The sequence below is a fragment of the Triticum aestivum genome, chromosome 5B (genome assembly GCF_018294505.1).
Source record: "Triticum aestivum cultivar Chinese Spring chromosome 5B, IWGSC CS RefSeq v2.1, whole genome shotgun sequence".
NCBI lineage: Eukaryota > Viridiplantae > Streptophyta > Magnoliopsida > Poales > Poaceae > Triticum > Triticum aestivum.
Window position 1 is genome coordinate 562,938,899 of NC_057807.1, and position 12,816 is coordinate 562,951,714.

Genomic DNA, 12,816 nt, shown 5'->3' on the forward strand with positions numbered 1-12,816 from the left:
GAGTCAGGAATGGTGTGAGGGGTCTCCTACAACCATTAGCACCAACATGAGTCAAAAAATCTTTCGAAACCGTGTCAAACATAGCTCAAATCAAAAAATTCCCCAAACTGCAGAACCCTAACCCTTGGCGCAGAAAAGACTTACCCACATCTCCATGTCCATGCTGCAACCCATGTCTAGGTCGTCGTACATGTTGTCCTCCCCGTCCTTCCATGACGGCATGGCTCATTGGCGACGAGCAGTGAGGTTGGCAGCGACGTCAAGCTGAGCAGAGAGATAGGGAGACTGGGCAGCCGAGGAGAGAGAGAGAGAGAGAGAGAGAGAGAGAGAGAGAGATGCATGCCCTTTTGATCATGCAGGGTGACAGAATGCTCACTGGCGACGTGTACTGCGCTGATCGGCGCGTGGAGCTGAGTAGACGAACAGAGAGAAGAGTGATCGACCAAGGGGAGTGGGCGACTCCGAGAGAGAGGGGCTCCGACCCTTTTGACCTCTCAGGGTGATGGTTGTTAATCGCCACGCCTGAGTGCTGACGTACCTGATGCGTGGGCCCGATCTGTCATAAACCTGGTCAAAGCTTAATGATTCGGTCATCGGTGCTTTTTGAAATAGAAAACCAAATTTGTGATAGTTTTCAGTGGATTGTACAAAACATATAATTTTTTGAACCGTAACTTCAATACCGTTAGTTTTAAGCTATATAATATAGTACTCTGCAAAATCGTCTCCAAAACCAACCCTTATTTCACAAAATCACAAATCATATCTGGAATATGACTGCCAAAACATTGATCCACCGCTCCTTTAAGAAGTACAAAAGCTGAGTCAGCCCTATAAGAAAATCATATCTTATGCTTAGCAGGACGGGGAGAGAGAAGTAAAATTTTCGTGAAACCGGTCTGCTGCTCTTAGGCACTTGCGGGGAGAAGATAGGCCTGTATACAATATGTACCTTCTTTGTTCACTACGTCATGTTAACTAGAAAAGAGTTGTAATGACAGACTTTAACCAGCAGCTGGTATACTTATCCATGCTCTTATCGGTCCATCCGTCGTCGTCACAAGGAAACCTTTTCGAAAACGAAAAAAGAGCCTTTCCGCCGTCCGCGCATTCGTGACACCTCTTGTTTGGTTGGTTCGCTCGCAGTGCAGCCCAACCCACGCACGCATCTGCCAGTTTGCGCTTGGCTGCGCGTGTCTGCCCACCCCACCCACTACTCTATACTCCGAGCCATCGTCCAGCAGACAGACCAGCAGCGCGGAGTGGAGGTCCTCTCGCTGCCGGCACCACTCCTCTGGCGGCGATGCAGGTTCCGGGCGACGTCGGCGGGGGTGGAGGGGAAGCCGGGGACATGCGGGGCCGGCACCGGATCCAGGCCGAGCTCAAGAAGCTCGAGCAAGAAGCGCGCTTCCTCGAGGTCCGCCCATGTCATCCTCGTTTCCATTGTTACCTTCTCTCTGAATATTGTTTCCGTTGTTAGTCTGTCTCCGATATATAAGGGGAAAAGAGTGGTTGCTTTCTTGAATCTTTGGGCCTTTTCGTTGACTTTGTTTCGAAAATTGTTGGCCTAAGAACGGCAATTCTCTGAAGAAAAGCGGCACGGAAGCTTTTAGCTTTTCAGCCCCATGTTCTGAAGCATAGAAACTAGTTTGGGGTAGCAACTTCTTCGATCCGACGATCCCCATCCCTCACCATGCGCCACGAAGACCTCGACATGGCTGACCTCCGAGGTTCTCGCGCGTCCATCTCTCTCGCCTGCATTTCCCTGCGTCCCATGGGGTAGGGGGTGGGCCGCGGGTGGGGTGGGTGGGGGAGGGGGAGAAAGCGGTCAAAGGGCATATGTCCACATTCGGTGCCCCCTTGGTCGCGCACACCTGCTTCAGGATTTCTTGCGGCAAATATTCAGTTCCGTACTGGTATTTCCCGGGCCTTTTCTCTGACATGCACAGATCTGGCCGGCTATATCCGTTCCAGTTTCTCTGCCGAAGAAAACAAAAGCGAATTTCTGCTGCGTCAAATGATTGTGCAGTGTACCACTGAGGAATTAACAAGTGATGATGCACATGGGGTGTGGCGCGGCTGCTGTGGCCTGCGGGGGACCTGCTGCATGGGGAGCCATGTTTTCTATAGTTCGTGCCAGTGCGTGATCCAATCGTTGGAAGTCATTGGAAGGAGAAATCGGTGCTGGATCAACGTGGTTACCCAAACACAAGATATGTCTTTTTATTCATGGGACAACTAAAACGAGTACTGTAGCAAAGCGTTTTCAGTTTGGATGCTCATTAGTTTAGGTGGCAAGTTGGTATGCGGCCCATAAACTAGGGAACTGCTTAACAAATACTCGTACTCCCTCCATTCCTAAATATAGGATGTATAGTTTTTGGCACGGAAATTAAAGAACGCATATTGAGGGGAAATTTCACAACTTTTGGGCGAGATTTCACCTGACTAATTGACATGAGAAAATAGAGGACCTTGCCTAATATAAGGAAATGTAATCAAATCTCTAAAAGAAATATCCTAATGAGTGGTGCAATGCAATACACCTTATATTTCGGATTTTTTTTCTCAAAAATTTATACACCTTATATCAAGGAACGGGGGGAGTATTATTTTGGTAGTTCTTACAAGTTAAGACCAACTTGGATAGTTTTGGTTTATTTACCTAAGTTATTATTCCAGAGTTGTACCACTCCCTTTTATCCAAAATAAGTGTCGCGGTTTTGAACTGGGCTTAGTTCAAAACTGCAACACTTATTATGGGTCGGAGGTAGTAGTAATTGTTACACCATTTCCCTGTTGCAGCGCGAATGATAATTGGGATGTCACCCTAGCACAATATGATATAGTTACTAGTATGTGTGCACGTGCAATGCACGTCTTAAAAGAATGAGGTGATTTTGAAGCATGACTCGAAAAAAGTATAACAGAGTGATTTTGATAAATGGAATTTCACCCACAATTGTTTTTAATATTCACACAAAAAATTGTACATTCACATCTAAAATATTGTAGGTTCATTAAAAAAATGTATGTTACTCTATCTTTTTTTTCTTCCCATTCTCCTCCCAAACCATCTTATCTGGGCTCAAGTCGTCATCCGCTCAAACGGTAATATGGCCCATGAGGCATCACATATGGGCATTTTTTTTCCTGGAAGGGCCACGTGAATGTTCTAGAACAGAATAGAGGCAACATCAGTCTATTGTTCATGGCAAATCCAGCTGATCTTAGCCCTTGGATTTTAGAGACCAACGGTATGATTGATGCTCTGGATCCATTTCAAAATTGGTACACTATAGAGTAGTATAGATATAGGAGGGCTTTGGCAATCTGAAGATTTTCATGCTCTATGAACAACTAAAGAAACTCTTTGTATTACTGTATGTTATTTGGTTACGTGCTTAAGTTCTAATCAATTATGTTTCTATACTGCGATCAATTTCTTTAATTACAAAACTATGCTAATTATTATAAATGCAACATTTTGTACTTGTAATTTCAAGTTATAATTAATGATGAATTTTCTTTATCACTCCAAATTCTCATTCATTGAAGTTCTTACAATCAGACGCCAGATGAATATCGTCATGAATAAAATTCATTTGTCTTCTATATATATATGGTTCTGGATAATCTAGATTCAAGGACCAGGGCCATGGCATTGATAGATGAATGTTATGCTACAAAATATTTTGTCATCTTTTGTTAAATCTATTGTATTTTCTTTTGCGAAGTATTCTTGCAAGTTCAAATTTGAAAAACGACATGAGTATTGAGTCTTGATTAAGATGGAGTAACATAGTTCTTATCTGGTGGAAATTCTACTGTCGACATCCTATTATAATATAGTTAAAAATAAAAACAATTAACACATGCAATCAGTTTGATGACACATCCAAATATTTATCTATTCTGACGGGGAATTTTCTTACCATTTTTAAAGGTTCAGAGAGAGACATGTAACTTCCATTTTTACCATTTCTATCAGCATCAGATCATCGGGTGTCAAATGACTCAAATCGACCTCTGTACTTTTGTACTGTTTAACTTATACCTTACTTAAGTGAGTAGGCATCTACGTACCACCTAGTCAGTAAAACTAGCAAGGATTTATGAGAGACCGAGAGTTTACAAACTAGTAACTATAATTAATAATATTATTGAGCTCACTTGTTAGATCCCAAGGGTGTTAAGCAAGCTGTATTACCTATTTTGATGGCTAAGCACCAGTGATTTTTTTCATTTTTGCTGAAGCTCAGGCTCATATGCTCCTTCATGCACAGTAAAATTGAAACAAATAGTAAAAAAATCAAAACATTCTGACTTTTTTTTACAATGAAAATGCACGCGTTCTAACTGCGTATAAAAAGCAAAATGCAGTGCTCAAGGAAGGGCAATGAACTCAATGTTTTGTGGTGCTGCGTGGTTGTGTTCCAAAATAGCTTGGATAATGGTGGACATGAACGAAAGCCATCTTTATGTACAAATAAGTGAGAGCTGATGATGCTTCACTAGTAGTAAATTCATTTTGAACAGTACACTCAAACTTCTCCATTAGTGTCACATTTCAGGGATGCAAGCAGAGAATGCTAATTTCATAGCAGGGAAAAACCACACGTTTTAAAAATAAGTTCATTTGAAATTTCACAATAGAGATGCTATTGATGAGCTAGGTATCTGTCCTTGACATAATTATCTGTAGATCTGGCACAATAGAATTTCTTACGAGATATGGGTATTCCCTTCTCTGCCAAACTGCTGATATTCTCAATTGGACTTCATACAGGAGGAACTTGACGAGCTAAATAAGATGGATAAGGTGTCAACAGCACTGCAAGAGTACGTGTCAGAAAAAACTCAGATCAATTCACATTTTACTGTATGGTGTTACTTCTTAAAAAGCACCACCTACACTCTGTATTATCGGTGACCGGGGGCTGACTGCAGTATTAACCTTTTGTTAGGTTTGTTGTAACAATTGAAAGCAAAGCAGACCCTCTACTTCCTGTGTAAGTAACCACAAAAATATCCTACGAGTATTACTTTATCTAAGGGATTATCTAAACATTTTTGTCCACTCATAGTCTAATGACTTCTTTTGTTTGTAACTGCAGAACTACCGGAGCTGCTTACCAGTCTTGGGATAGGTGGTTTGAAGGTCCGCAGGATCTGCGCAGATGCAAATGCTGGTTTTTGTGACAAAATGCCAAGTAAGAGTGACACCAAGACGCAAGCAGCAGCGAGGACCGATTCTTTTCCCATAGAGTTTCTTCACAATCTCTGTTGAAGGAATGGTATGAGAAGGGTACTGTGGAACACGGAAGCAGCACCGAGGACTGACCAAGACTTTGTTCTTCAATAAGTTCTTTCTGTCTATTGCATTCCTGTGCATTGCATTATCTCTGGTGTTGGTGAAGTATGAGATCTTAGCTCAAGAATGTCGTCCTAGTCTGAGAAATTATATGAACTCTCTTATTTTTCCACCTAGTTATCATGTTGTTGGATATTCTGCAATCAACGTCGAACAATGAAAATTGACGATTATTTCTCTTATTTCTGAACTGTGACAAAAAAAAAGAAGCATGGATGTATGTTTGTTGCTGTGAATGGAACTTTTGTTATTTTGTGAGTCTGATTACAACATGAAGAATATGCAACGTACCATTTGACTCTGCCCATACTTTGAGTAAAAAGCCCAAACCTAATTCGGCCCAGCCAAATACTGGTAAAGGAAGCACAAGATGGCCACAAGTGAGGAGGTGACCTTATCCGAAGAAAGCCATGGCAGGGGCGCACACAGTCACCGCCAGAAAGAACCCGAGCAATTACCAGAGTACAGAGGATGGCAATGGCGCCATCGCCCGCAAGCGCTTCCTCCTCCACCACCTCCCCTCTCCTTCCCTCCTCCCCATCCATCTCTGATTTCCTTGCCTCCCACCCGGCCCTCACCCTCCTCCACACGCAATGCGCCACCATGGCTCACCTCCGCCAGCACCACGCCGCGCTCGTCAAGTCTGGCCTCGCCAAAGACCCCATCGCCGCCAGCCGCGCCGTCGCCTTCTGCGCCGGCGAAGGACGCGACGCTGCCTACGCCGCGCGCATCGTGAGGCACCACCCGAGGCCCAACTCCTTCATGTGGAACACCGTCATACGGGCGCTGTCCGACGGGCCCGGTCCGGACGCGGCCGTGGCGCTGTTTGTCGACATGCTCCGGTCGCCCACGCCGCCGGAGCGACGCACGTTCCCGTCTCTGTTCGCGGCATACGGGCGCCTCGGACGCGCCGACGACGGCGCGGCGCTCCACGGCATGGTGCTCAAGCTCGGGCTCGCTGGGGACGCGCATATACGCAACTCCATGATCGCCATGTACGCGTCCTGCGGCCGCGCGGACGAGGCGCTGGCACTCTTTGGGCAGTGCCAGGTGTTCGACGTCGTGGCGTGCAACAGCGCGATCTTGGCGCTTTCGAGGGCGGGGCGCGTCGACGAGGCGCGGGCTGTGTTTGACGGCATGCCGGACAGGACCGTGGCAACGTGGAGCACCATGGTGAGCGCGTACTCCCGCGCCGCGAGGTGCCAAGACGCCGTCGATCTCTTCTCCGCGATGCAGGTGGACGGCGTGGAGCCGAACGCCAACGTGCTCGTCAGCGTCCTCGGCTGCTGCGCCAGCCTCGGCGCGCTGGAGCAGGGCGCGTGGGTGCACGCGTACATAGACAAGCACGATGTGGCCATGAACGCGCTCGTGGTGACCGCCCTCGTGGACATGTACTGCAAGTGTGGCTCCATACACAAGGCTCGCCAGGTGTTCGACACCTCGAGATCACACGGCTTGGCCAAACTGTCGTCCTGGAACACCATGATGCTTGGCCTGGCAGCGCACGGGCAATGCCAAGAAGCGCTCGCCTTGTTCTCCGAGCTGGAACCTTACAGTCTCCGACCGGACAAGGTCACCTTCATCGCGATGCTGATGGCTTACGGCCACTCCGGCCTGGCCGACGAGGCGAAGGCTCTGTTCGCGTCAATGGCGAGGGAATACGGTGTTACACCGGGAATCGAGCACTATGGTTGCCTTGTCGACGCGCTCGCCCGCGCCGGAAGGCTCCGGGAGGCGGAGGACACCATCCGCGCAATGCCGATGAAGCCAGACGCGGCCATTTGGGGCGCCCTGCTCTCCGGATGCCGCTTGCACGGCGACGCGGAGGCGGGGGCGCGCGCGGCGCGGGGAGCCGTGGAATGCGACCCACAGGACAGCGGCGCGTACGTGCTCGCGGCGAGTGTGCTTGCACGCGACGGCGAGGTGGGCCGGGGCTTGGGTGTCAGGGGGAAGATGCGGGAGGAGGGAGTGGCCAAGGTGCCCGGGTGTAGCATGATCGAGGTGAATGGTGTCGTCCACGAGTTCGTCAGCTAGTACAAGTGTTCAGCAGTTCAAGGTACAATACATAGCAACAGCAAAATACAGACTTGTTGTATGGAGATTCAGTTTGGGGTTTATGGTTTCAGTTTCGTTCCTTTTTACTTCCTCCGTCCCATAATGTAAGATGTTTTTTTACTCTAGTGTAGTGTTAAAAAGCGTCTTACATTATGGAACGGAGGGACGGAGGGAGTAATACATGTGCACCCGTGTGACATGTCAAATACTCCATTTTTTCAAAACGGACACAAAAGTTAAACAAAAAGAATTACCCAGTTAATTGATGCAAAACCGAGAAAAACCGTTAACTTGGCCACATCTCGACTACTCCCAAAGTATGAATCTCCATGACCACCCCATGTCCCCACCAGACAAGCAAATGCCTACAACCTCAGCCCATGGATCACAACATTGCAAAATAACCACCATCAAAAACACATCAACCGATACATCACACACGACAATCCAAAAAGAAGAGAACAATTCATCAAGCAGTCACAGACGTCTTGCCTATGGCACCACTCTTCTTGCCTTTGCTCAACAATGATCTTTGGAAAAGTTCATATTTTGATGATATTGTTTTGTTACCAAAGGGTAAGGAGGTTGTATGTGTCCATCAAATACATGCGGATCTATCTACGTAGTGTAAGCTTCATATTTTCACTAAGGTTTTCGTAAAAAAATTAAAAATGTTAAGGACTACAAATAGGCTCAATGTGGTGGTTGACCATGTGCTCTGTCCGTCTAAAACGATAGTTATGCAAGAAAGAAACATCATTTGTGGAGTAATGTCCTACATGAAACCATCTGTGAGACTGTGAGATTCACCAGGGGGAAAATGCGGTGATATTTAGGATAGACTTTGTAAAACCTTATGACAAAATCAAATGGATGATTATCTGATGGACCTTAAGAATGAAAGACTTATTCAAAAAATGGTGTGCTTGGGTCGATAATATAAATTTTGTCTATAGCGTAGCTATAAAAGTTAACGACGATGTTGGCCATTGCTTGCAATTGTAAATAGGACTACCGGGAAAGGAAGGAATTATTGTTCCATTGTTATCATTTTATATGTATACGGTCACAATTATTTACACTCCTGATGTGTGGGATTCTTTCCTCATATATAATGACATAGATAGGGCTTTCTTCTTTGATCCATTTATTAATAAAGTCTTCGAGGTCCAAAGGCACACCCCCTTCCCCCAATAGGAGCAGAGGTCATGGCTACCGGTAAAGCGCTCTATTCAATGTAACTGATGGCTCAAGATAAGTCGGAGACGTGTTCGGATTTATTGTAAAGCTATTCATTAACTCCTTCCCCCATCGTATTTCCGGGTTGCATGTACTATATTTTGGGGCATATTTGCCTATATAACCAAAGGCTCGTACCTGGACACCCAACTTCTTTGAACTTGCCACCTCTGGTTCTTGAAGATGGAGTCGTACAACTACCAATGTTGAGGAGTCACACAATGCAATAAGGTCAAGTTGGAGGGATAAGGCAACTGACCTACACCCTTATATAAAGGCATTCAATGCGAAACCGGAGGACAAAACACATTCGACGTCTCCTACGGCCCTAGACTAGCTCTACATTACATATGGTCTAGACAACTTTTTTTATATCGTCCACCAAAGAACTCGACGAGTTGACATCCAACCCAGCGGACAACATTGTCTTCCTAAATTGTAATATCCTCTAGGACAATCCCATACAAGCAAGAGTCAAGTTGCTACAGGGCCTGGACCTAGGTAAAATCCATGGCGTGTATATGTCCGACAACCTGACACTACCAACAAGTCTACTTGAAATTACTGTGTTCCTAGGTACTTTGCAAAACACCCTTGACAGATGGCACCGATAATGGGGACCTCACTTTGCCAGATTGGATCTTCAACACCACCATCATCGTGCACACAATCGCCCACATGGATCATGTCTCTCAAGCAGTTTGAAATCATCAATGGCTTCATCATATGAAACCTCATCGGTCGACAACCTTCATAGGATCGACAATCAAAAACATACTCGCCAATCTTTTGGGTGAGCAGCTTTTTTTGGGGTACCCCTTAGAGGGGTCCCACGGGAAGAATTTTATGCAAGTTAGGCACACTCGCCGTGGCTCGGGGCGAAGGAGCAAGCGACATGTGGCTTTGTCCATGGTTTTTTCTTCTACTTTTTATATTTGTTTCTTCTTCCGATTTTCAGGTTTTTTCTTTGTATTTCTGGTTTTCTTGTGTTCTATGCACTTCAGGTATACTGACTAAACACTACAGTAGAGGTTGCGTCATGCGTGGAGTACAAGTTTCAAAACAGGGAGTGCATGTTGCACGGTGTGAGAAGTACAACTTGTGTCAGGAGTACATGTTGCATCATAGGTTACAAGCTGTGGTGCGCGTGAAGTACATGTTGCATCATGCCTGGAGTACATGTTGAACTAGGGGAGTACAAATTATTTTTTTGCTGGAAGAATAAGTTGCATTGCGTGGGCGTACAAGTTGTGCAACATGAAAGTACAGTACCCAAGGGGGAGTACAAGTATGTTATTGTGTGAAGTACAACTACATTTCCACAGGAACAAAAGTTTGTTATATTTGGTATTAAAAGTTACAACAAAAAAAGTTCTTCAAAACCTGTCAACATGAAACTAAGTTTCAAATGTCTCAACACAGAAACCATAACGGTGAAAACAAATTCATAATTTTGATGCTCGGTTCAAGAGATATTTTGTTTTCAAATTCAGATCTAAAAATGAAAGTACATAAGAACCTTCCATCCCCACCCATGAAAAAATCTACCAAAACTCTCTAGTTGCATCACCTATCGCTACAAGAATAGTTTCATAGGACTTTCTCATAGTAGCCTTTGCAAAGGATGCTCATTAGACTTCATATTTGCCGTGTAGGCCGGCAATTAGCCACCAATCACGTAGCCCCCTCCGCCCCACATGCATTTTGGGCCAGCCCATGTTCGGGTTGGTCACCCCTGTTTTGTTTTTTATTCAAAAACTGTTCACTAATAACAAATTTGAAAAAAGGGAATTTTGAAACTTTTCTGAATTTCAAAAACTTTCATGAATTTGAAAAAGTTTTGAATTTTAAAATATGTTCATTAATTTGCAAAAATATTTAAGATTTCGTAAAATGAATTTCAAAAAATAACCATCAATTTTAAAAACATGTTCTCGATTTTTAAAAAATTTCATGAATTTTAAAAAAATGTTAATAGATTAAAAAAATCACAATTTCAAACATTGTACATGAGTTCTAAAATAGTTCGGGAATTCAAGAAAATTTCCAAATAAATTTTTTTGGGAATTAAAAATAATTCATGAATTCAAAAACAGAATTCAATAAATTGTTTTTGAATTCAGGAAAATTTCTTGAATACAAAAATTGTTTGCGAATTCAAAATTTGATAGTAATTCAAAAATGTTCATGATTTGAAAGCTTGTTCGCAAGTTTGAATATTTCTCAAGAAAATGTTCAGGAACTAAAAAATATTCGTGATTTTGAAAAAAAAACATGATTTCATAAAATGTCCCCGAATTTTGGAAAATGTTCACTATTTCTAAAAATGTTTGAGAATTCAAGAAAATCATGAAATAAAAATATATAAAGGAAAAAAAGAACAAGTGATAAGGAAAAATAACAAAGGAAAAGGCCAGAAAAAAGGGAAACCAGTCTGGAATGTTGTTGCAAAAACCTGCATGGGCCAGCCTAGTATATGTCATAGTGAATGAACATGGTGTGTGTTTGCTGGCTACCTAGCGACGAAAGCAACTAACTAGCGGCTACCCATTGCGGGAGATACCCATCAGGAACTTTAGTTGCTATGAGCATGCCACTTGGTGCGGCCAGCACGTCTTTCTTCTCTTTTTGCACGAGTTTTTGATTTTTCTTTTGGGGGGTTTGTTTGGTTTTCCTAGGTTTTGGCAACTGTTTTTTGTTCTTTGGGGGAAAGCAGTGATTTTCCGCAGGAAGCGACGCAATTGTGCTTCGCAAAAGGGAAAACCATAGTTGTGCCCCCCCCCCCCCCCCCCCCAAAAAAGGGAAAAGCATGACCTGAGATTGTGGCGAGAGGCACAACCATGCTTCCATGCGAAGCACAACTTTGATTATGCGAGAAGCACTAGCCTATGGCCCCCCCCCCCCAACCCAAAAAATAGGAAATCGCAGTATGTGCTTCAAAAAAGAGAAAAATGTAATTGTGCTTCCGGCCTCTAAGTTTTTTTTCATTCAAATTTCTTTTTTTGGTTGCCGGTTTTATTCCGTTTTTAAAAACACAATTGTGCTTCTGGCCTCAAGGTTTTTCTTCTGGTTTTAGTTTTTCTCTAGTTGATGTTATTTATTTTGTTATCATTTTTCTATTTTTTCCCTTTTTGTTCCCAATTTTTTTGTGAAAAAGGTTTGTTGAAACCTATTAACATGAGATATAATTTCGAAAATCTCGACGCGGGAAATCCGCTGGTGAAAACGGTTCATGATCTGGACGCACGGTTGAAGAGATAAATGTTTTGAGAAAAAAAAGAATCTATCATTTTTTTGGCAAACTCCCAAGATGCAACAAGCGGCAGACATGCAGTGTGCCACTTCGCAACACGAGAGCAGGTCTGTGTGTGGCGGGCGAGGGGGGGGGGGGGGGGGGGGGAGGGGCGATCTTTGTAAAGGGTACACTTTAACTAGTGATTCGTCTAGCCACCTGCAAGATAAATATGACTGGCCCTCATTAACCGATGATTTTGATCTATTTGCCGGGGCATTGTTGGGCTTTTGCAGGCTGTGTACTTGGCGTCCAAATTACAATGCCCCCTCGATTTGCAGCCCAGTTTTGGGCCTGGAGACTAGTTTGTGGTTTTATATTTCGTTTTTAATCCGTCGACAGGGGAAGCTCAGCTGCAGGCGCATCACTAGGATTCGAACCCAGCACCTAAACGTTCGCAGTCTAACACGATATAACCACCAGACCATTCTAATTTGTTTGTATAATAGAAGAAAACCGTACAAGTTAACATTGTTAATGTATAACCAATATAAATTATTTTGAAAAAACATAAACTATAAATCAAGATCATTGATTTTTAGAAAAAGGTTCACAAAATTTTAAAAGTTCATCGATTTAAAAAAATCATTTATTTTGGAAAAAAAACATTGATTATGAAAAAAGTTCATCAATTTACAAGAAAGTTCATCGTTTTTATGAAAAGTTCATCAATTTTGAAAAGAGTTCATTGATTATGAAAAGAGTGCATCGGTTTTGAAAAAAGTTCATCAATTTTACAAAAAACTTCATCGATTATGAAAAGATTTCATTGATTTATAAAAAAATTAATCGATTTTACAAAGAGTTCATCAATTTTGAAAAGATTCATCGATTATGAAAAGAGTTCATCGATTAT

At 43.5% G+C, this 12,816-nt stretch overlaps 2 protein-coding genes across 2 annotated transcripts; both read left to right on the forward strand.

Annotated features, from left to right (window-relative positions):
* The first annotated feature begins 1,175 nt into the window (after positions 1-1,175).
* On the forward strand, positions 1,176-5,632 carry LOC123116932 (guanine nucleotide-binding protein subunit gamma 1). Its single transcript, XM_044537798.1, has 4 exons — positions 1,176-1,417; positions 4,790-4,842; positions 4,968-5,012; positions 5,118-5,632. Exons 1-4 carry the CDS (start codon positions 1,304-1,306, stop codon positions 5,200-5,202), a joined length of 297 nt encoding a protein of 98 aa, XP_044393733.1. The 5' UTR covers positions 1,176-1,303; the 3' UTR covers positions 5,203-5,632.
* A 144-nt stretch (positions 5,633-5,776) lies between these two features.
* Positions 5,777-7,491, forward strand: LOC123116933 (pentatricopeptide repeat-containing protein At2g42920, chloroplastic). The gene has a single exon (XM_044537799.1). It carries the CDS (start codon positions 5,846-5,848, stop codon positions 7,406-7,408), a length of 1,563 nt encoding a protein of 520 aa, XP_044393734.1. The 5' UTR covers positions 5,777-5,845; the 3' UTR covers positions 7,409-7,491.
* Positions 7,492-12,816: the final 5,325 nt, after the last annotated feature.

Excerpts from the sequence above, each read along its gene's own strand:
- LOC123116932 (XM_044537798.1), top strand. The coding sequence starts at position 1,304 with ATGCAGGTTCCGGGCGACGTCGGCGGGGGTGGAGGGGAAGCCGGGGAC. Across the intron at positions 4,843-4,967 it reads GTGTCAACAGCACTGCAAGA|GTTTGTTGTAACAATTGAAA; the intron begins GTACGTGTCAGA and ends ACCTTTTGTTAG. Across the intron at positions 5,013-5,117 it reads GCAGACCCTCTACTTCCTGT|AACTACCGGAGCTGCTTACC; the intron begins GTAAGTAACCAC and ends TTGTAACTGCAG.
- LOC123116933 (XM_044537799.1), top strand. The coding sequence starts at position 5,846 with ATGGCAATGGCGCCATCGCCCGCAAGCGCTTCCTCCTCCACCACCTCC.